Source organism: Schistocerca nitens, chromosome 2 (assembly GCF_023898315.1).
Source record: "Schistocerca nitens isolate TAMUIC-IGC-003100 chromosome 2, iqSchNite1.1, whole genome shotgun sequence".
NCBI classification, from domain to species: Eukaryota; Metazoa; Arthropoda; class Insecta; order Orthoptera; family Acrididae; genus Schistocerca; species Schistocerca nitens.
Window position 1 is genome coordinate 863177755 of NC_064615.1, and position 22809 is coordinate 863200563.

General features: G+C 39.1%; 1 protein-coding gene across 1 annotated transcript in view; it reads right to left on the bottom strand.

Annotated features, from left to right (window-relative positions):
• Positions 1-4092: 4092 nt before the first annotated feature.
• LOC126237132 (replication factor C subunit 4) overlaps positions 4093-22809 on the bottom strand; it is a 50002-nt gene continuing 31285 nt past the window's right edge. Inside the window, exons 6-8 of the mRNA XM_049946953.1 lie at positions 19406-19519; positions 4394-4477; positions 4093-4279 (exon numbers count right to left, since the gene is read on the bottom strand). Of these exons, the coding sequence (XP_049802910.1) occupies positions 4190-4279; positions 4394-4477; positions 19406-19519 (288 nt within the window). The 3' untranslated portion in view covers positions 4093-4189. The remainder of the gene's footprint in view (positions 4280-4393; positions 4478-19405; positions 19520-22809) is intronic.

The window sequence follows — 22809 nt, forward strand, 5'->3', positions numbered from 1 at the left end:
GAAGAGACTGCTGGGGCTGTTCAGCCACTAGTGGAAGAAAGTTTAATTCACTTCATGTGTGAATCTTCTGCCATGGAACCACCCAGTCTGAACAGGTGCTCTCCCCATGGGCATCATCTAGCCACAGCAATGTTTACCTGGCTAGTAAACTGTTGCCCGTAGTCCCTGCCCCAGCCATGACAGGCAAATACTCCTTGGCATGTGTGGGGAGTTTCCAGCTCAATCACCAACAGTGCAACCCCTGAATGGTCAGGGGGGCTAGCAATGTCCAGATACTTGACCCCCCTCCCACAACGGAATGACTACCGCGCTGGGTTTTGGGCATAGTACCACTGCAAGAAAGAAGGGTGCAAAGAGGGAAAGGCACAAACGGTGGAATGTACACTGTACTATGCAACCTTCCCTGCACAATCTGTACTTCTGTAAAAGCTAAGAAAGTAGTAGCTAGCCAAACTTAACAAGGGAGCCACATAATTAATCACAAAAATTGACAATACTATGAAAAGGACAGTTGCTACCCATCATATGGTGGAGATACTGGAGGGCCTTCTGCTAGATTATCAGCTCATTTAAATTATGTGCAAAATGCCTGTATAGTCTTTTCTATTGCATTTACCTGTTGTCCTGCCACAGCCTGACAGCTGACCTATGCTACCTAATCATTCGAAAGACCTCCTACTTCAATCAATCAATAAGCTTTTAGCCCACAAACAGTGACAAATTACGATTGATTATGCCACTGAATCCATTGCTGAAAGGTATATGAATGAATACATAAATAGTGATCGTACCATACACTGTATCTGTTCCTCTCACTCTAGCCGACTTAGTACTGGCTGTATGGACCGTTTATAAAAGGGGATATTGTAAATGACTACGATTGCCAATACCGGTCATCCCCGAACAGCAACCTCTGGGCAACTACCACACTTAAATGTGTAACACTAGCCAGAGGGAGGACTGTCATGAAGGGATGCCCCTCCAAATAATGTTAGGCCATAGAATTCAGGTGCTGGTACATCAGTATTGCTTCCATTGTGTGTTTGGGAACAATAATCCACAGTAATTGTTTTTTTTCTGTACTTTGATCCTGATGTGTTAATGGTAAAAGACTGATTCTGTAACAACAGTATATTCTTTTAATTGATACTGTGATATGTAACTGGGATGAGATACTACGATGGAGTTAAATATGGTGTATTTCAGGGCAAACATGCTACAGACTTACATCAACTGTAGATGGGATTATTGTACTATTAAACCACCTGGTCTGATGGCCAATTCGATAATTCTTCTATAAGAGCTTAGAAATTGAACCATCAACTTTTCATGTTTCATTAACTTTAATCTTCATTGTTAAATATAAAGAAAAGCTTTTGTGTAACTGGTCAGCTCCCTCCTCCTCTGAAATCTGCCTCCTGATCCCCTCTAAAGTGCCCGCTCCTTGGAGTGTTACAGCCCTGCGGCCAGTTACACACAAAGACTGGCCACCGCACTGCCACCCCACACCCCCACTCAGCAGCTTGGTGCCCATCCTCCATCACTGCACACAGTGTCGTTATCCCACGGCTACACTACCATTAGGCCTCATTGACTTTGTCGCCATCACTGTAACCACCATTATTGACCTGAAGCCACATCAGACAAATATATTATTGTTTATTGTTGTTATTATCAATATTATTACAATATCTAATCAAATTAATGTGACCACCTGTCAAAAGCCTGAATAACAACCTTTTGCAATTAGGAATTCTGCAACATGTGCAGGAAGAGATTCAAAGAGATTCTAGAAAGTGCCAATAGGGATATGGGGCCATGCTGATTCCAGTGCTGTGGCTGGCTGTGCTAGATTTCTTGGTTGAGGATACATGGTTTGAACAGCTCGGTTGAGGTGGTCCCACAGAGTCTCGATTAGGTTTAAATCTGGCAAGCTTGGTGGCCAGGGGCATATGTTTGTTGTGGAGACACTGTATATACCCTCTTTGTTCACCTGGGCACTCAGTTGCTCAACAGTTGCATGTCTATTTACCAGTACATACCTTCACAGCTGTCATTAATCCTAGTTGGCTATGGCCTGTGATGCACCACAGTTGCCTTGGTGCTGGTTTTGGATACTGCCATTTCACAAACTTTCGGAAATGTTTCCACCCTCGGTCTGAAAGCCAATGATCATGCCCTTTTGGACATCAGACAAATCACTTTGTTTCCACAATACGACGATTACACCCCACACACACTTTATATCCTTCACTGCTAGTGCTACCACCTGTCATCTGTGGGTGGTTATTGCACATTGACGTTGAACATAGGTGGTGGTCACGTTAATGTGACTGGATCATGTATATTTTACTACATTGTACCATGACCCATTTTTGTTTAAAAAAAACCAAATGAAATTTGATTCGCCCTCCCTTGGTCCCAATAAATGCTGTGTCATAGTGACAACATGTCATTTGCAAGAGAGAATTGGTTCACTAGCAATTGGCAGACCAAACAGATTTTTAAATTTCCTTTTGATAAACTTTTGGCTGTACTCTCTAACATCTATGTGTGTTGTTTACACTGATTAAACTAAAAATGAAGGATAGTGTTTCAAATGCTGATGATTTCATGAAATTTTTGTCCTTCATTTTTATTAAAAGCTCACCTTACATTGTTTCTCCTAGCATTACTAGCACTGTAAGGTATGCACAAGAACATCTAGAGACACAGGAAAACAGGAGAGGTATTGAATGATTGGAGCTGTTTGGCAATCTGTGTGGTATGTCTAGATATCTGTCACCATAATCATTTCCCACAAGAAGCAAGTGTCTGTCCAGATTCAAGTCTCAGTTCCCAACATAGTTTAGTCTGTTCGGACATTTACTATCAACTGCACTTGCAGTTAGCTTTGATGAGTCAGATGAGTAGTATTTTTGGCTTTGGAAATGCTCAGCCTACTAACATTTACATTGTAAGCATATGGATTCTCCAGAAGAGTACACTTGTTTTTGCTTGGTTAAGCAAGTAAAATCCAAATACATAAATTTTTGTCATAATTACTCATCATATTTTTGAAAAACAAAGTGATATCAGAGCACACCTCCCACATATGTTGTCAGCAGTAGTGAGGTGTTAGAATTAACACATTGTTAACATTCGTGTAATTTGTTTTGAAGTTTAAAAAAAGTCTTACATATGATTTGCATTATATTCTGGGATAATTCTGACCAGACGACTTAAGAAAATGAAACTAAGCACACTACAGAAATTTTGTGTGCATCAGTTCCAGTAATGGTGTGATGAATTATGTAGACAGAAATCTAGTTCCATTCTACAGACTGAATGTGCAACTTGTGACAATGATTTTCCTGCACATCAGTATGAATTTAAAATGTTAAGCTTTGCTGATAGCCTGTGTTACATAAAGTATCTCTGGCAATGTATCAAAGACTGAATACACTACACCACATTATAGGAATCATTGTTTTAATGTGAGGTAAATGTTGATTCTAATTTTTTGTTAAACTGTTTACATTATACAATTACATTACCTGTAGTAGCAAATATTGACTGTGGCCCTTAGACATGTGGAAAACATCTGTACAAAACTATCTCCAATTTCCAGCACTACACTGATAAATGAGTTGCTTAACTAGCTAGTAGTACCCATTAAAGAACTTTATCCTACTTACCGTAATGATATGTTTGCCTTATTACAGTCTTCACAGTGTCCTAATATGGAAATAACCCCCCCCCCCCCCAAAAAAAGCAACAAATAATACACTAGTTTCATTTTTTATGGTTGGCTTTAATTTTTTAACAAATAGATAACCTAATATTATCAAATTTAAGAAGAACTGTAATCATTAAAGGCTGCTGTGACCACTTACTCTCTAAAGTAGATGTGTGTGTTCCTTCCTGCCCATAGCATTAGTTAATGCTACCCGACAATCAGAAAATGAATGGCGTTATGACTAATGTATTGCAACACAAGTTCACAGCCCTCTTGTGTACATTTGTGCATTCAGCAACAAATACAAACAGTTATGGCTTGTATTCACAGCAGTAACACATAGCGCAATATGAAATAATCAAGACATTTTATAGTAAAAGATAAAAACATGGCATTTATTCTATAAGACAATTTCACATTAAAGTATCTAAACAAGTTTTAGTAAATAAAATTAATAAAAGCAAAAACAGTTCACATTTGAAGAGTATTTATGAGGGCACAGCCAAGATCCAGCAGTTGCAGATATTCACTGGCTCCATCCTGCAAGCGCCAGGTGCACAGCTATAAAGGAAAAGTTCATTACCATCAACAAATGTAAATCAGCATGAAATACAAGTAGCGAAAAATCTAATTTGTTTGAAAAAAATAAATAATTTTTTTATTTGAGATACTCACAGCAATTTTATCACAAGTTAAGGCCTTTTGTTTATCTGTCATCTCCATATGTGATATTACCACTTCATTCAGCTGTTCGAGGAGCTATGAAGGTAAAAAAGAAAATAAATTAGATATTCTGTGAATATTTTGCATAGAACCCCTGCCTTCCTGCAAAGAGAGAGAAAAAGAGAGAGAGAGAGAGAGAGAGAGAGAGAGAGAGAGAGAGAGAGAAATGGCAACTGAAAGCACAAAACTTCCTGTACAAATTGTGTTTTGTGTAATTGTACACATTGTGTTTGAAAATCAACATTATGCCAGCTTTGGAATACAAACATACATGATTACAGGATGTACTACACATTTTATTCAAAAATACACACGCACACCTCTCTTCTATACAGCATTTACCTTCAAACTGAAAAATCTTTAAAGGGAGGCATGGGAGGGGGTGGCAGTGGGGGGGGGGGGGCTGAGTTTATGTTATTTCCAATCACACTCTGACCCTAAGGCTAGGGCTTCTTTAGGGTAAATTCAAATTTAATACATCAGCAATTAAAACATATTAGTAAAACTCAAAAAAATTTAAGCTAGAAATTTAAAATGAAAATAAAAGAAGTTTGAAGTACATTTAGGGCATCAAGCTAAAACAGAGCAAAAATAAATTAAAGCATCTGACCTTTTTAGATGAATGACAGCCTGCAAATCACGCCTTATTTAATATAGGAAAACTGTGGGACACCTAAATCTATATGCCACATGGGGACATGAACCCCAGACGTCCTGATAGCAAGTCTGATTCTGAGGGATATGTTCTTTTGACAAAGTAATTGACTATCGTATGAGCTGATAAGAATCACATTGTCAGTCAAAGCAAAGTCTGCCAATTACAGAACATAAGCCATCTACTGGCAGAAGCAGGCAATGGGTTAGCACTGATTGGAAGCAGCCTGGTAGCTAATAGAGTGATGAACTCTCCCATATTTCTCTGATCTCCCATATTATAGCAATTTCTTATTAATCACCCTAGATCCATTACTGACCTGTATACATTGTCAGTGATCACTGTTATACTTTTTGTGTAGTATTTGATACTACTGTTGACATATAGTCATTTTTCTGTTTGTTCTTCTATGGAAAGAAGACGGTTTTGCTCACAGGAATGCAAGGAGCAGAGAAGAATGATACAGTCTACGCACCTAAAGGAGTCACAAGATGAGAAATACTTACTTGTTTCTCCACCAGTACTGGCGACCCACGAATGCTCTGTTCTTGTACCGATCAGCAGCAATGGCGTAAATAACACATGCAAGTCTCTATGCAGAATGTTTTTATTCCTAGTACTGATAGTGTGTATTGAGCTATTGGTTGGAAGAAAGAGACATATTACTTAGCAAACTTCATTGGGGAATATACAGGGTGTTTCAAAAATGACCGGTATATTTGAAATGGCAATAAAAACTAAACGAGCAGTGATAGAAATACACCGTTTGTTGCAATATGCTTGGGACAACAGTACATTTTCAGGTGGACAAACTTTCGAAATTACAGTAGTTACCATTTTCAACAACAGATGGCGCTGCAAGTTATGTGAAAGATATAGACGACAACGCAGTCTGTGGGTGCGCCATTCTGTACGTCGTCTTTCTGCTGTAAGCGTGTGCTGTTCACAACGTGCAAGTGTGCTGTGGACAACATGGTTTATTCCTTAGAACAGAGGATTTTTCTGGTGTTGGAATTCCACCGCCTAGAACACAGTGTTGTTGCAACAAGACGAAGTTTTCAACGGAGGTTTAATGTAACCAAATGACCGAAAAGCGATACAATAAAGGATCTGTTTGCAAAATTTCAACGGACTGGGAACGTGACGGATGAACGTGCTGGAAAGGTAGGGCGACCGCGTACGGCAACCACAGAGGGCAACGCGCAGCTAGTGCAGCAGGTGATCCAACAGCGGCCTCGGGTTTCCGTTCGCCGTGTTGCAGCTGCGGTCCAAATGACGCCAACGTCCACGTATCGTCTCATGCGCCAGAGTTTACACCTCTATCCATACAAAATTCAAACGCGGCAACCCCTCAGCGCCGCTACCATTGCTGCACGAGAGACATTCGCTAACGATATAGTGCACAGGATTGATGACGGCGATATGCATGTGGGCAGCATTTGGTTTACTGACGAATCTTATTTTTACCTGGACGGCTTCGTCAATAAACAGAACTGGCGCATATGGGGAACCGAAAAGCCCCAGGTTGCAGTCCCATCGTCCCTGCATCCTCAAAAAGTACTGGTCTGGGCCGCCATTTCTTCCAAAGGAATCATTGGCCCATTTTTCAGATCCGAAACGATTACTGCATCACGCTATCTGGACATTCTTCGTGAATTTGTGGCGGTACAAACTGCCTTAGACGACACTGCAAACACCTCGTGGTTTATGCAAGATGGTGCCCGGCCACATCGCACGGCCGACGTCTTTAATTTCCTGAATGAATATTTCGATGATCGTGTGATTGCTTTGGGCTATCCGAAACATACAGGAGGCGGCGTGGATTGGCCTCCCTATTCGCCAGACATGAACCCCTGTGACTTCTTTCTGTGGGGACACTTGAAAGACCAGGTGTACCGCCAGAATCCAGAAACAATTGAACAGCTGAAGCAGTACATCTCATCTGCATGTGAAGCCATTCCGCCAGACACGTTGTCAAAGGTTTCGTGTAATTTCATTCAGAGACTACGCCATATTATTGCTACGCATGGTGGATATGTGGAAAATATCGTACTATCGAGTTTCCCAGACCGCAGCGCCATCTGTTGTTGACAATTGTAACTACTGTAATTTCGAAAGTTTGTCTGCCTGAAAATGTACTGTTGTCCCAAGCATATTGCAACAAACGGTGTATTTCTATCGCTGCTCGTTTAGTTTGTATTGCCGTTTCAAATATACCGGTCATTTTTTAAACACCCTGTATATACTGGGGAGCAATAGTTAGCATATGAAATTCTTTGAATATGTTTTGGCATGCTGTTCTTGAATTTACAACAGAAATGGGTCTTATTACATGCTTTTGCACTCGAAGACTTTCTCTTCGTTTGTGGAGTTACCCCACAATGTGGTACTGTATGACGTAACAGAATAAAAGTATGCAAAGTATGCAGTTTCCTTTATATCTCCGTTGCTACCCATTCCAAGCACATATTATGTTTTTGTGTAGTTGACATTTATTTGTTATCAAATGTTGGTCACCCTAGTGGTTAGCGACCTCTGCAGTCGGTTTTGCAAAGGAAAATAACTGCAATGAAAGAGAGCAATTTCATGTAAATAAAGATAATAATATGAGTAATTTTAATAATGTGTGTTATTTAAATACAACAATACCAATGTTTAAATGTATGTGCATTTCTCTTGACCAGTTATAAAAATCGTGATGAAAAAATTGTGTTAGGAATTTTGTATGGAGGCAGGGTGACTCCCCACTCACAACAAATGATAACGGCCAATTGAAATATAATAGTAAAAAGTTAAGGAGAAAAAAATAAATCAGAAAAATAACAAAATTGATTTATATGTAAACAATAATTATGATAGATAGGCCACATATTGCAGATACTTATTGCGAGAATTCAAAGGGCTATCGATTAATGGATCCATTGAATAAAAGGATAGTTACAAGCAGAGATGTAGTATTCTTTGAAAATAGAATGGACTCTGAAGTGAGCGGTCTGAACTCTCAAGAATGGAAAGAAGCAACGGAGAGGGAATTGGAATCTTTATCTCAGAACAAAACCTTTGAATGTGTAAATACGCCAGCAGATAGGAAACCACTACAGGCAAGATGGGTATTCACTTTAAAGAGTCCCAAAAATTCATCACCAAGATATGAAGCACGACTTGTAATAAAAGGATATTCACAAAAAAAGGGGTAGATTACAAAGAAAATTTTTCACATGTAGTCAAGTATGCCTCACTGAGATATCTTTTAGCCTTGGCAGCAAAACGAAATTTAACAATACATCAAACAGGTGTAAAAAGCATATTTAAATGGAAAATTGGCGGAGGAGATATATGTCATTCCACCATATCAGAAAGGCAAAAGATTTGGTGTTTGCAAAAAAGTATTTATGGATTTAAACAGAGTGGACATTGCTGGAATCTATGTCTACATAAAACTCTAATAAATCTAAAAACAAAGATGATGTGACTTACCGAACGAAAGTGCTGGCAGGTCGATACACACACAAACAAACACACAAAATTCAAGCTTTCGCAACAAACTGTTGCTTCATCAGGAAAGAGGGAAGGAGAGGGAAAGACGAAAGGATGTGGGTTTAAGGGAGAGGGTAAGGAGTCATTCCAATCCCGGGAGCGGAAAGACTTACCTTGGGGGAAAAAAAGGACAGGTATACTTTGCACACACACACATATCCATCCGCACATACACAGACACAAGCAGACATTTGTAAAGGCAAAGAGTTGAAAACTCTTTGCCTTTACAAATGTCTGTTTGTGTCTGTGTATGTGCGGATGGATATATATATGTGTGTGTGTGTGTGTGTGTGTGTGTGTGTGTGTGTGTGTGTGTGTGTGTGCGCGCGCGCGAGTGTATACCTGTCCTTTTTTCCCCCAAGGTAAGTCTTTCCGCTCCCGGGATTGGAATGACTCCTTACCCTCTCCCTTAAAACCCACATCCTTTCGTCTTTCCCTCTCCTTCCCTCTTTCCTGATGAAGCAACAGTTTGTTGCGAAAGCTTGAATTTTGTGTGTATGTTTGTGTTTGTTTGTGTGTCTATCGACCTGCCAGCACTTTCGTTCGGTAAGTCACATCATCTTTGTTTTTAGATATATTTTTCCCACGTGGAATGTTTCCCTCTATTATATTCCTATCATAAAACTCTAATAAATATGATTATGAAGCAATCTAAGGCAGAACCCAATATATACTGTAAAAGGGGAAGAGAAGGGATAATAATAATGGCAATATTGGTGGATGACTTCTTTATCCTGACTGAAAATGAATGCCAAATGAGAATTTTTAAGAAACAACTGCAAATCAAGTTTAAGGTACATGATTTGGGAGAAGTTAAATGTTATTTAGGTATGCAGATCACTAATGATGAAGAGTGACAAGAATTGAGCATAAATCAATCATCATATACAGAAAAAAATCTTAAAGAAATTTGGCATGAGTGACTGTAAAGCCATAACTACTCCAATGGAAGTAAGAGTGAGGTTAAACACAAATGAGACAGATGGAATGTGATAAGAATGTTCCACATCTAGAAGCAGTAGGGAGTCTGTTATATTTGTCTCAAACGTTATAACCTGACATTGCTTTTGCCACCAACGCAGTGAACAGATATTGCAGAGACCCAAAGGAAAAGCACTGGAAAGCTGTGAAAAGGATATTGCGATATCAAAGAGGAACTTCAAACCACGAATTAAGATACAATAGAGCAGGTAGTGCAAAGCTAGAATGTGATGCAGACTGGGGGAGTGAATTGGGAGATAGGCACTCCACTACTGGCTGCTGCTTTAAATTAAAACTGTTGCATTGAGTACCGTAGGGGCCGAGTATATGACGCTATCTTACACCACACAAGAAGCATTGTGATTTAGAACATTAATATGTGAAATAGAACCCAACTTAATCATGGAACCTATAACGATCATCTGAGACAATAAAGGAGCCATTAATCTAGCTAAAAATGTTGCCACTAGTGTTAGGACAAAACATATTGATATAAGGCACCATTTTATTCGGGACCACATAGATCGACATAACATCATCGTGGACTACTTGCGCACAGTAGACATGTTGGCTGACCTTCTGACAAAACCCTTGGACAAAGAGAAGTTTGAAAATATTGTGGGGCTATTTAGTTTAGCTTGTGAAGGCAAACCACAAAATATATGTTCAAAGGGGGTGTTAGAATTGTATGAACAATATATTTCTTGTGAGAGGGTGGCAAAGAGCACCGTGTCAAACATAATAGTCCTCTCATATTGCTATTGTATGCTGTGAGTTTTACATATGTAATATAATGTTCTTTGGAACTTTTTCTGGCAGTCACAGATAATTTTTCAACAAAAACACATTACAAATTATGGTATTACATGGTGCCCTGTAGCAGATGGAGTCCATTTGAAAAGAACAATGTTCTATGCATTTTCTCTGTGCCCTAATTCACAGAATCACCCAAGAATACGTAAAAACAAAATTCCTGATACCACTACCACTTTCTCAACTATTGCCTTCAGTGTGCTTCCTCAACAATGAATTTTTGACAGTGTCTGACAACAATTATTCTTATCCTGAGTGCAGCAACTTGACACCTTTGCCATTACATGAATGCCAATTGTAACTGACGTCCAAAGAGCAAAGTGTTAAAAATAGTGCTATAATTATAAGGTGGAACATTCAAGGATCCCTGATATTTGGTAGCATTAACTGGAACTGAAACCAGTATCAAATATACAATATATTGCATGCCAAGACTAAAGCAACTGGAGCACAGATGAATGAGAACGACATTGTGCAACTAGGGTGACACAGAGTGGGCACTAGTGGGATCAGAGTAGACATGTCACACACACACACAAAAAAAAAAAAAAAAATGCAAAATATTATATACACAATGATGTAAGCATATCGTATGTAGAGTTTCGTGCTGTTTTCTGTGGGATGTGAGAGATGAACTTGCAGTTTTGCTGAGTCGCCCCACTGTTATAAGCCAGGAAGAAAAATGTCTGAACTCTACACAAAAGTATTGGTGATGTTAATATCTGAGAAGGGTAAAACACCATTTCAAGGAAGTGTGTTTATTCACAAAACAAAGAAGGCAAAATTTTAATGTAATGAACTGTTCAATTCAATATTTAGTGCATCATTCTTACAAGCATAATTTTGGATGTAAATACAGCAAATTTTGCTGTGGTTGTAAACTGAGAATAGAGAACAACTGCGAAAAGGTTACTGTGGTATCAGGTAATTGACAGCAATTACATTTATGTGCCAATATGTGATCTCTGATGGTTATCGTATACTGAGGACAATTCACAAGAATGCACCCTCACAAATACTATATCTGGATCAGAATAAGAAAATGATTGATGTCTAGCTGTTTACTGGGCTGTTATCATATCAACAGCCAGTGTTCCATTCACTGTTGTCAAATCTCTCTACTACAGCTCCTATTCAGTCGCAGACAATGCTTGCAGCTGTAACCTTAACTGTTGTGATCTGTTTGGTGTGCTTTATTCCAGTGTGTGGCAAGTTTATTTTGTGCTACTGATGTCTGAAGTTTCCAGCAGAAACAAGCAGGAAAGTATAGTTGATAAATGAAAAGTTCAGTGATCTGCTCACGTTTTGCATGGCCAGACATGTGAGTCTGTGTGCATGAATATTTTAAGAAGGATAGAGGGAATGGTGCAACTCTACTGCTTCTAACGAAGGTAGTTGATAGAGCTGCAGATGCTTTTTAGATACATAAAAACACTGCCATCGAAGTTTGTAAGGGAAAATATTGCACAGAAGAGGAAGAGGCTGGTTCATCTAAGCTACAGATGATCAATAAAAAGAGAACAGAACCACGAGTAACAAACTTGGACTCATCCCAACAAGATGCTGTACGTTGCCACATATATGGATAATGTGACAGAAGAGAACATCCAACTATTGGACAGGGTAGGGTGGGGGAGGGGCGCAGGAGGAAAAGAGAATAAATAAAATTTCCGCATGGGTGAAAGTTCTGGGCAATTTACGTGAAAAAGAAGGGGTATATTCTGGATGAGGTGGCTGAAGAATGTGGCAACAGGGTTTTTAGGATTCCATCATACCACTGCCATTGAAATGATTTGGGCACAGATCAAACATTATGTGGCAACAAATAACAGCTTCACTGTGACATAAATTTAAAAATTGTTAGAGGAAGCAGTACCATAAATAATGTCAGGGAAGTGGAGTGATGTTGTATGTCAACAGAAATGGTTGTCAAGGAAGCATGGAAAACTGGAATTAGGGTAGAAAGTGATATCAAAAATATAATTATATCTTTGTGCAATTCCAGTGACACTTCCATGGACCACAGCCAAGATAGCGACAGTGTTGAGGAAGAAAGTGACTCTGAATCAACAATAAGTAGATAGTAGATATAATTTGTCTTTATTTTTGTGTTTGTGTTCCATATTTTTGACTGAAAAATGTCTATCACATTTCCACAGTAAATCTCATTTAGTATTAAGGAGTACCCCTCTGCATAAGTACCCCTGTGATTGGTAAGTACTTACACAGTCTACAACATTTTAATGTTGTTGGTTATTTTATGTAAATGAATGATTCAGAGCTATTTCAGCACCCATTTCATAATGAATATATCAACTAAACATGAATCATTCTGCTTATTGTAAAAGACACTGTGATTCCCATTGTTTTGCTGAGATCCAGCACAGAAATAATAAGAATAAGGTATCATTTTATACACAGGAGTATGTTCATTAAGCAACAAGGATATCACAATTCTGTAAAGCAAACTCAATATTGCACATTAAAAAGCAGCATGAGGAGGTAGTAAGTATGGAATAACACTGCTGTTGCCACTAAACCCATATAGTGTGCATGTGATGATGACTATCAACATCGCCCCCCTTCCGTGGTCAACAGTGCTCCGCTGTCAATAACAGTTATTTTGATCGAAGTATACAAAGCAAATGCCTACACAAATGTTTGGTGGAAAGAATCAGTTAGGCTTAGCTCTGTTGAGGTATCATTAGATGATTACATAATAACTGGTGCTATGTTAAGTAATTATGCACCCACTAGGCATAGTAAAGGTGGCACCATACAAGACAAGATGACTCAGTCAGCACAGTCTCATGCTAACCAAAATGTGCAGATTAAACCATCAAAGACAGATTGGTCAACATTTTAAGTCATGGTACATCACCTCCTACTTTTTCACAGCTATTGTAGTGTCAGCAGACTTGACAACACTACGCACACTAATTGAAAGAGGCGACCAAGATGCACGCGCTAACTCACGAAGGATGGAGTGAGGTCTGAAAGAGGAGACTTAATGAATGTGATAAAGAAAATACGTATCTTTGGAATATACTTAACTTTTAATACATCCTTGTATACATCGTTCTTGATGAGACATCTGGAGATTGTGGCGATACAAGTGACTCTTTATATACAAGCTATTTAAGGCTAATGGCGCCTTGCTAAGTCGTAGCCATTAACTTAGCTGAAGGCTATTCTAACTGTCTCTCGGCAAATGAGAGAAATGGCTTCGTCCGTATAGTCGCTAGCAACGTCGTCGTAAAACTGGGGCGAGTTCTCGTAAGTCTCTCGAGACCTGCCGTGTGGTGGCGCTCGGTCTGCGATCACACAGTGGCGACACGCGGGTCCGACATGTACTAATGGACCGCGGCCGATTTAAGCTACCACCTAGCAAGTGTGGTGTCTGGCAGTGACACCACAGCTATTATCCCCCTTCGCCCAGCTCCATAGCCAAGTGTTCAGTGTAGATGCTGTCATGTGAAGGACATGGATTTGATTCCTGGTACTACCAAGTATTTCCTTGGGTTGGTATGGGGTGCACTCAGCCTCATGATTACTTGATTAAGAAGTAGCAGCTCAAAGATCTGCAAAATAGTTGGGCATGTTGAGTGCTGACACGTGCCCCTCCATACTGCACCTGACTGACACTGCAAGACAGAGGATGACATGGCGGTTGGTTGACATCTGTTTGGTCTTCAAGGGCCTGGACAGGGAACTTATTCTATTACCCTACTTCTTCATGCATATTGACTCCATATACTTCACCTAACTAATATGCACTTATTCTCTGAAAGAGTGACAGATTTTAGTGCTGTATTTATGTTTCATAGTCAACACTGAGTTCTGCCTACATTGTTTACATTTTCAGCCAGTTCTTCTCTGCAGTGGTCACCATAACTATATATTTGTTAACAGAATGCACAATTTTTCCATTGGGGATGCATTTACACAGACTACTACTTTGCTCCAAAACTAGTTTTGGCTTTTTGAGGCACTATCAAGTGTTTAGCTGTATAACAAAGAATACTACATTACCACCTATAAATGCAAAAAGGTATGTGCATAGATCTCTGAAACTGTTACTCTGTCCTCAGTTTCATTCTTTCAACAGCATTATACAGGGTGTCCCACTCCAAACTCCCTAATTTCAAGGACCCAGGAGAGAAAAACCACAATAGATACGACAATGAAAAATGCACCACATTGTAGAGCATCTCAAATAATTTATATTCCCACATCATAAGAGCCCAGTAACCTCGCCAGAGTGCAGCATGCTCGCGTGAAGAGAAAAAGGCGACTCCACAGCAGTGTGCGCAAGCAGTAGAGCGGTTTACAGAAACAAAATCGCCGATTACTGTGCAAATAAATTATCATCATGTTTATGAATGTGATCCATCTGATGTGAAAACAATTAAGGAATGGTATAGGAAGTTTCTTCAACATTCTGGCAGTGCACGTTACGGAGTTTTAGAAGAGACAGTGGAGGACATCAGACAAATGTTTCTCAGAAGCCCACATAAGTCAATTTGTCAAGCATCTAGGCAACTTGATGTACCTCGATCAACATTGCATCGCATAGTTCACCAGCGTCTTTGTATGTATGCTTACAAAGAGCAAATTCTGCAACATCTACATCTACATCTACATCCATACTCCGCAAGCCACCTAACGGTGTTTGGCGGAGGGTACCTTGAGTACCTCTATTGGTTCTCCCTTCTATTCCAGTCTCATATTGTTTGTGGAAAGAAAGATTGTCGGTACGCCTCTGTGTGGATTATAATCTCTCTGATTTTATCCTCATGGTCCCTTCACTTGATATACGTAGGAGAGAGCAATATACTGCTTGACTCCTCGGTGAAGGTATGTTTTCGAAACTTCAACAAAAGCCCATACCAAGCTACTGAGCATCTCTCTTACAGAGTCTTCCACTGGAGTTTATCTATCATTTCCGTAATGCTTTCGTGATTACTAAATGATCCTGTAACGAAGTGCGCTACTCTTAGTTGGATCTTCTCTATCTCTTCTATCAACCCTATCTGGTACGGATCCCACACCGGTGAGCAGTATTCAAGCAGTGGGTGAACAAGTGTACTGAACCTACTTCCTTTGTTTTCGGACTGCATTTCATTAGGATTCTTCCAATGAATCTGTCTGGCATCTGCTTTACCAACGATTAATTTTATATGGCAATTCCATTTTAAATCACTCCTAATACCTACTCCCAGATAATTTATGGAATTAACTGCTTCCAGTTGCTGACCTGCTATAGTGTAGCTAAATGATAAAGGATCTTTCTTTCTATGTATTCGCAGCACATTACACTTGTCTACACTGAGATTCAATTGCCATTCCCTGCACCATGCGTCAATTCGTTGCACATCCTCCTGCATTTCAGTACAATTTTCCATTGTTACAACCTCTCGATATACTACAGCATCATCCGCAAAAAGCCTCAGTGAACTTCCAATGTTATCCACAAGATCATTTATATATATTGTGAATAGCAACGGTCCTACGACACTCCCCTGCGGCACACCTTAAATCACTCTTACTTCGGAAGACTTCCCTCCATTGAGAATGACATGCTGCATCCTGTTATCTACGAACTCTTCAATCTAATCACACAATTGGTCTGATAGTCCATATGCTCTTACTTCGTTCATTAAACAACTGTGGGGAACTGTATCAAATGCCTTGCGGAAGTCAAGAAACATGGCATCTACCTGAGAACCCGTGTCTATGGCCCTCTGAGTCTCGTGGATGAATAGCGCAAGCTGGGTTTCACACGATTGTCTTTTTTGAAACCCATGCTGAGTCCTACAGAGTAGATTTCTAGTCTCCAGAAAAGTCATTATACTCGAACATAATACGTGATCCAAAATTCTACAACTGATCGACGTTAGAGATATAGTTCTATAGTTCTGCACATCTGTTCGACGTCCCTTCTTGAAAACGGGGATGACCTGTGCCCTTTTCAAATGTTTTGGAATGCTACGCTCTTCTAGATACCTACGGTACACCGCTGCAAGAACAGGGGCAAGTTCCTTTGCGTACTCTGTGTAAAATCGAACTGGTATCTCATCAGGTCCAGCGGCCTTTCCTCTTTTGAGCGATTTTAATTATTCTTCTATCCTTCTGTCATCTATTTCGATATCTACCATTTTGTCATCTGTGCGACAATCTAGAGAAGAAACTATAGTGCAGTCTTCCTCTGTGAAACAGCTTTGGAAAATGACATTTAGTATTTCGGCCTTTAGTCTGTCATCCTATGTTTCAGTGCCATTTTGGTCAGTGTCTGGACATTTTGTTTTGATCCACCTACTGCTTTGACATAAGACCAAAATTTCTTAGGATTTTCTGCCAAGTCAGTACACAGAACTTTACTTTCGAATTCATTGAATGCCTCTCGCATAGCCCTCCTCACACTACATTTTGCTTCGTGTAATTTTTGTTTGTCTGCAAGGCTTTGGCTATGTTTATGTTTGCTGTGAAGTTCCCTTTGCTTCCATAGCAGTTTTCTAACTCGGTTGTTGTACCACGGTGGCTCTTTTCCATCTCTTACGATCTTGCTTGGCACATACTCATCTAATGCATATTGTACGAGGGTTTTGAACTTTGTCCACTGATCCTTAACACTATCTGTACTTGAGACAAAACTTTTGTGTTGAGCCGTCAAGTACTCTGAAATCTGCTTTTTGTCACTTTCGCTAAACAGAAAAAATCTTCCTACCTTTTTTAATATTTCTATTTACGGCTGAAATCATCAATGCAGTAACCACTTTATGATAGCTGTTTCCCTGTTCTGCATTAACTATTTCAAATAGTTCGGGTCTGTTTGTCGCCACGAGTCGGTTCTCTGCTTAACTGCTCAAGGTAGTTTTCAGATAATGCACTTAAAAAAATTTCACTGGATTCTTTTTCCCTGCCACCCATTATAAACGTTTGAGTCTTGAGAGACTCTATATCTGGTAAATTAAAATCTCCACCCGGAACTATAAGATGGTCAGGAAAGCTACTCGAAATATTTTTCAAATTTTCCTTCAGGCGCTCTGCCACAACAGCTGCTGAGTCAGGGGGCCTATAGACACATCCAATTACCATGTTTGAGCCTGCTGATGCTGAACAACAAACCATGCTGACAACAATTTGCTGCGGATATGCTGCAGCGTATTGATATGGATGCCAGCTTCCTGGGAAGATGTTTATTCTAGATGAGGCAACCTTTCATCTATCAGAAAGTGTTAACAGGCATAATGTTCGGATTTGGGTTTCGCAAAATCCGCATGTTGTCACTGAACATATTAGTGATAGCCCTAAACCAAACGTCTGGTGCAGGCTAATGCATGACAAGATTGTTGGACCGTTCTTCTTTGCAGAACAAACAGTGAATGGGTCAGTGTATCTGGACATGTTGGAGTAGTTTGTGTACCCTCAGACACAAGACTTGCACAACCCAACATCATTTTTCATCAAGACGGAGCTCCACTACATTGGTCAATGGCTGTTCGCAAGCTCCTGGGTAGGAAATTTCCCAATCGTTGGATCGGACGCAGGGGAACCATTGCCTGGCCACCATGTTCACCCGACATTACGCCGTACAAAGAACTTGGCAAGAAATCGAATACGGACTCTATATTCTTCGTGCTACAAATGGTTCACATGTAGAGGTGTATTGATGATAAATAAATTAATTCTTTGAGATTCTCTACAATGTGGTGCATTTTTCATTGCCATATCTACTGTGGTTTTTTTCCTGGGTCTTTGAAATCAGAGAGGTTTGAGTGGGACACCCTGTATTTTTGGACATTTTCCCACCTTATGTGCACCAGCTATGTGTCAAACCATCAAGAACAGCACAGTTTATACACTAAAATGAACAGAAGCACATCATGTGAATATATTGCCATTTTCACATGTATGGAGCCTTTTTCTTTGTAACTATTTTTCTGTTAAATTAAATTCACACTATTGTTTCTATTTTTGTTGTGACAATATAGTATGCTTTTTTGTATAGTTAAAAACCTAACAATGGCTAAAAATCCAAAACTAGTTGTTGAACATGTATGATGTCTAAAGAGCTACAACTTAAGTGAAGAACTGTCGTATTTGTTTAATTTATCCAGTTGCTTGTTTCTTAATTTTATATAACATTAAAACTGCCACATTTAAGTTATTCTGTTACGCCCCAAAACAGTAACATTTTCTGTTTGATCATTATTACAAAAAACATCATGTAAAGGTAAGGCTTTAATGCATGCTAACATCAGTGTCATCTGAGATGACCTTGTACTTTGTACAGAAACCATCCTGATGTGCCTTATTACATTTGGAAAACCACAGAAAATCTGAATTCGGATGATAAGATAGATGTCTGTAACTCCTCCTCCCAAAAGCGAGTCCATTGCACTATCCTGTGTTACAATGCTTTTTAAAACAATATCAAATTACACTGCACTGCCTCCACTAAACAGATTGATAAGATGTTTCTGTCTCTTCTCATACAATGACAGTATAAGTCATGTTACTGAATGAATCACAGCATCTCTTCTTTTTAAAAATTAATAACATATTCATGAAAATACACTGTATTAGCTTACTGTGTAAAGTTTTAAACAATGTGTTATTGCTTCATACATTTAAAAAGTAATAAATAAAAAAAGTCCAAATGTCAGTGGGCTACTCCTTCTTATGCAATTTTCTTGTGTGGACATTTTCCTCTACACAAACTTGAAAACAGTAAAATCTTACACACTTTCTAGGCAAACACTGAGCAACACTTTTAATAATAGTAAAAGTGAGCTATGGCACCAAACTTCATAGAAAGCCACTAAAAAGAAAAAAGAACACCACTTTCTTAATAGATAACTTATCCACATTTCAGTACCTCAGGTAGGGTTTACTCAGTTGTAAAACATTAAAACATCTTATGGTTATCAAACTATACTGCTGAATGCACATTATTTAAAGAGCTAAGTTCTTACCTGTGCTGCTGAATATGCATCCTTAAGATAGTCATCCACAAACACTTTGCACTGTTTGAAATCATTCTTCCTGCAGACTTCTATGAGTCCGTTTACAAGTTTTTCTGGCACCACCTACACAAATGCCGTAGAACATACAATAAATAATCATTTTATCACCTATGGACATGCTCTATAAAGATACAACCTCTGATTCAATCAGCTGACATATTTCTTAGCGATTTACACTGGGATCTACATTACACCTTAACTTTCTTAACTACTGTTGTCACTTTCAAAACACGTTAAATGGTAATGCCATTGATGAAAGATACCCTTTTCTCCATAGCACTTGGGCTTACAGTTTCATACATGACCCCAGCCACCGGCAGCAATGAAGCTATTACAGCAGTGAATGTGTGTGTGTGTGTGTGTGTGTGTGTGTGTGTTTAAAAGAAATACTTTCTGATAAGGCAACAACCTTTGCCACTTAAGTAGGTATGGCAGGCTGGGAATGCCTTTTGTTTTGTACCAGAGACATGAATATATTCTTGTACTTAACCCAGATAATCAACATGAAGAGCTAATCCAACACATGATAAAAAGTTTCTTGGCATATCAAATTGTGCATTTTAATACAAACATTATACGCTGTTTTGTCATTACTGCTCATGTCTTCTTCAAGAAATGTCATCACATCATCTTATGGGGCTGATATCTGTGCTGGGAGCTCCTCAAGGAGAAAGCACTAGAATAACATCATTTGTCTGGTAAAAGTCAGTGTGCTGCTTCTGGAAAGCTTTTCTTTGTATGAACATGGTTATCAACAAATTTTCTTCTTGTCTGATATTGCACATTGACAGCTGACTAATGACTGAGATTTTTGCCATCACCTTGTTCACTAGTTGAAAATGGCTAACAAGGGATGCCTTGGTGTGCACTTGATTTGAGAAACATGCAGTAAGCAGCTTCAAACCATCTTCACCCCATTAAGTTACTATATAGCAATGCTATCTCCATGAATTACTGACCTTTCCTCTGTAAAAGTGAATTTGTCTGACGAAGTCCTACACTGGTACACATTCTTGCTCATGTTCATACATAGCTAACTGGATGAATTGTTGAAAAACACACTCACACACACACTTATCTTTGACACAGTTCCTTAGTTGCCTTCATATAGTTCTGTGGGAATATTCCAGTCAAAAACTGTGCATCAGACACTCATCCTCTGTGTAGCAGATATGCTAGTTTCTCAGTTTCAAGGACATACCATTCCCCTTTAGCCTTGTTTTCTTATGGCTAATATCTTTAGCTTTACATTTTATCCTCTTTCCTATGGTTCTGAAACTATATCCACACTGTTTCTTCAAGCAGCTTAATTCCCTTTGGAAGAAGGAGGTGGGATGGTTTATGATCATCTAGTCCTCAGAACGTAAACTCTTCCAGGCAGTTTTACACACGAGTTGACAACTTGCTGCACAGTAGATTTAGTCCACATGATAAACTGCCATATTTAAAACACAAATGACTAAACATCTTAGCAACTGTATACATCACACACCAGTTAAATGGTTTTATAGTAGACATTAACAGGTTGGCAAAGAAATAATAGGTGGATAATAGTGACTGGGTATACCTAACATTTACATCCCCGTTATGAAAAGTACGCCGCTAGCTATTAAAACTGCAAACTAGGAAGGGTACTAAATAACAAAATTTTTACTCATTGTGTATAACATAGTATAAATAATATATGATTCAATTTGCAGATGATTTGGGGGTATAAAGGGTGCAAAATTATGTATGCCGCAGTGCCACCTCTGGTGGCAACAATGGAGCTAACCAAGCTGGGTGCTAAGTCAAACAGAGCTGGGATAACACATAATGGTATGTTGCTATGTACTGCTTCAACTCTTTGAAAGAGTTCAAGAATCGTAGTGGCTGCTAACCAGTGACCTCCAAGTCTCTCGGAAACCCATGATCACATGCTTTCAACAGGTGAGAGATCTGGAAAGCATGCCGGAAAGAGCAACAGTTGAACACATTTGCATTGATGTGGGTCAGGACAGAACGGCCAACATGTGATACTGCATTATCTTGTAGAAATACGTCACGGAGACCTCGAAGATAGGACACAATCATCTGCCTCGATAGGTCAGAAATGTAGTGGCTACTGTCCAAATTATCAGCTAAGCAAACTACAGGTGATCATGCTGTATACTGAATGGCAACCCACATTATTACATAAGACGATGATGACTGCAGTCTGACACTGTTTGTTCTTCTCAGGACATCCACAGACAAATATGGATATCATGGCGCTGTATGACTATTTTAAAAAGAAATGTGGTGCCACCCCTGTATCTAGTGTTGTCACTGGGAGCACCATTGTCAATGTGGTTCTCCCAGCTACTGTGTCCAGGGAAGACACAACAGTGGCCCCTGTGATAGCAATGCACTTTGCTTCAGGTGTCATCTCATTGTCTGTGCTGATATCTGTTTTGCTGCAAACAAGCCTATTTTCTGACACAAGGCATGTGACATTGGCTGTATTGTGCTGCATGGCTGAGTGAACAATACTTCTGGACAATGAACTGCAGTCTCAATACTCGACAATCATGTTGCTGTCTAACTCTGATAAATGCTAGTAGATGTTTCTTCTTCTTCTTACACATGGCATAACACAATCCTCTGGCATACAAAAAACGCTCAAATATGATTTCTGAATGAGAAATCCACTGTGGCATCTTACTTTACATACAGAAGTAGATGCCATTACTACTACTTTATCGGGTAGGGATGACAGTCTAATCATTTGAATATTCAAGCATATAGTACACTGTATGCAATGTGATGATTTTTATGTTCCATCTTCATGTTGTTGCAATTGTAATGATCAGCAGCGTATATATTGTAAAATACATCAGTGTGTCAGTGTAATTTTTCTATGTAAAATACAGTTGCTTGTTTGATGTATTTTTCTCTCACTGTATATGTACTACAGTTGAGGTTTTCTGTCTTAACTTCATGGTTATTTTGAACCCTTACTACAAATCTTTTGTTTCAATTCTCATTTTTAAATAAGATTAAATAACACTTCTCAAACACTTGATGAACTGTATGAACTGTCAGTATTTTCCCATGACATAATCAAAACACAAAGAAAATGTATTCTAATTTCTTGTGACACACATCTGCAGAAGCTGCTCACCAAACACTCCTTATTGTCAAAAGGACACTATACTCTGGGAAAAGAATGGACTGACAAGACCATAAGTGCATATCACAGTTCACACAGTCAGACTTGTTAAATACTTATTATTATTATTATTATTAACATATGGGTCGAATAGGACCACGCGAGGTAAAAACAATCAATGTTGCTTTTGATGGTTGGTCTTCCTTTGTGTCCAAATTTGTTT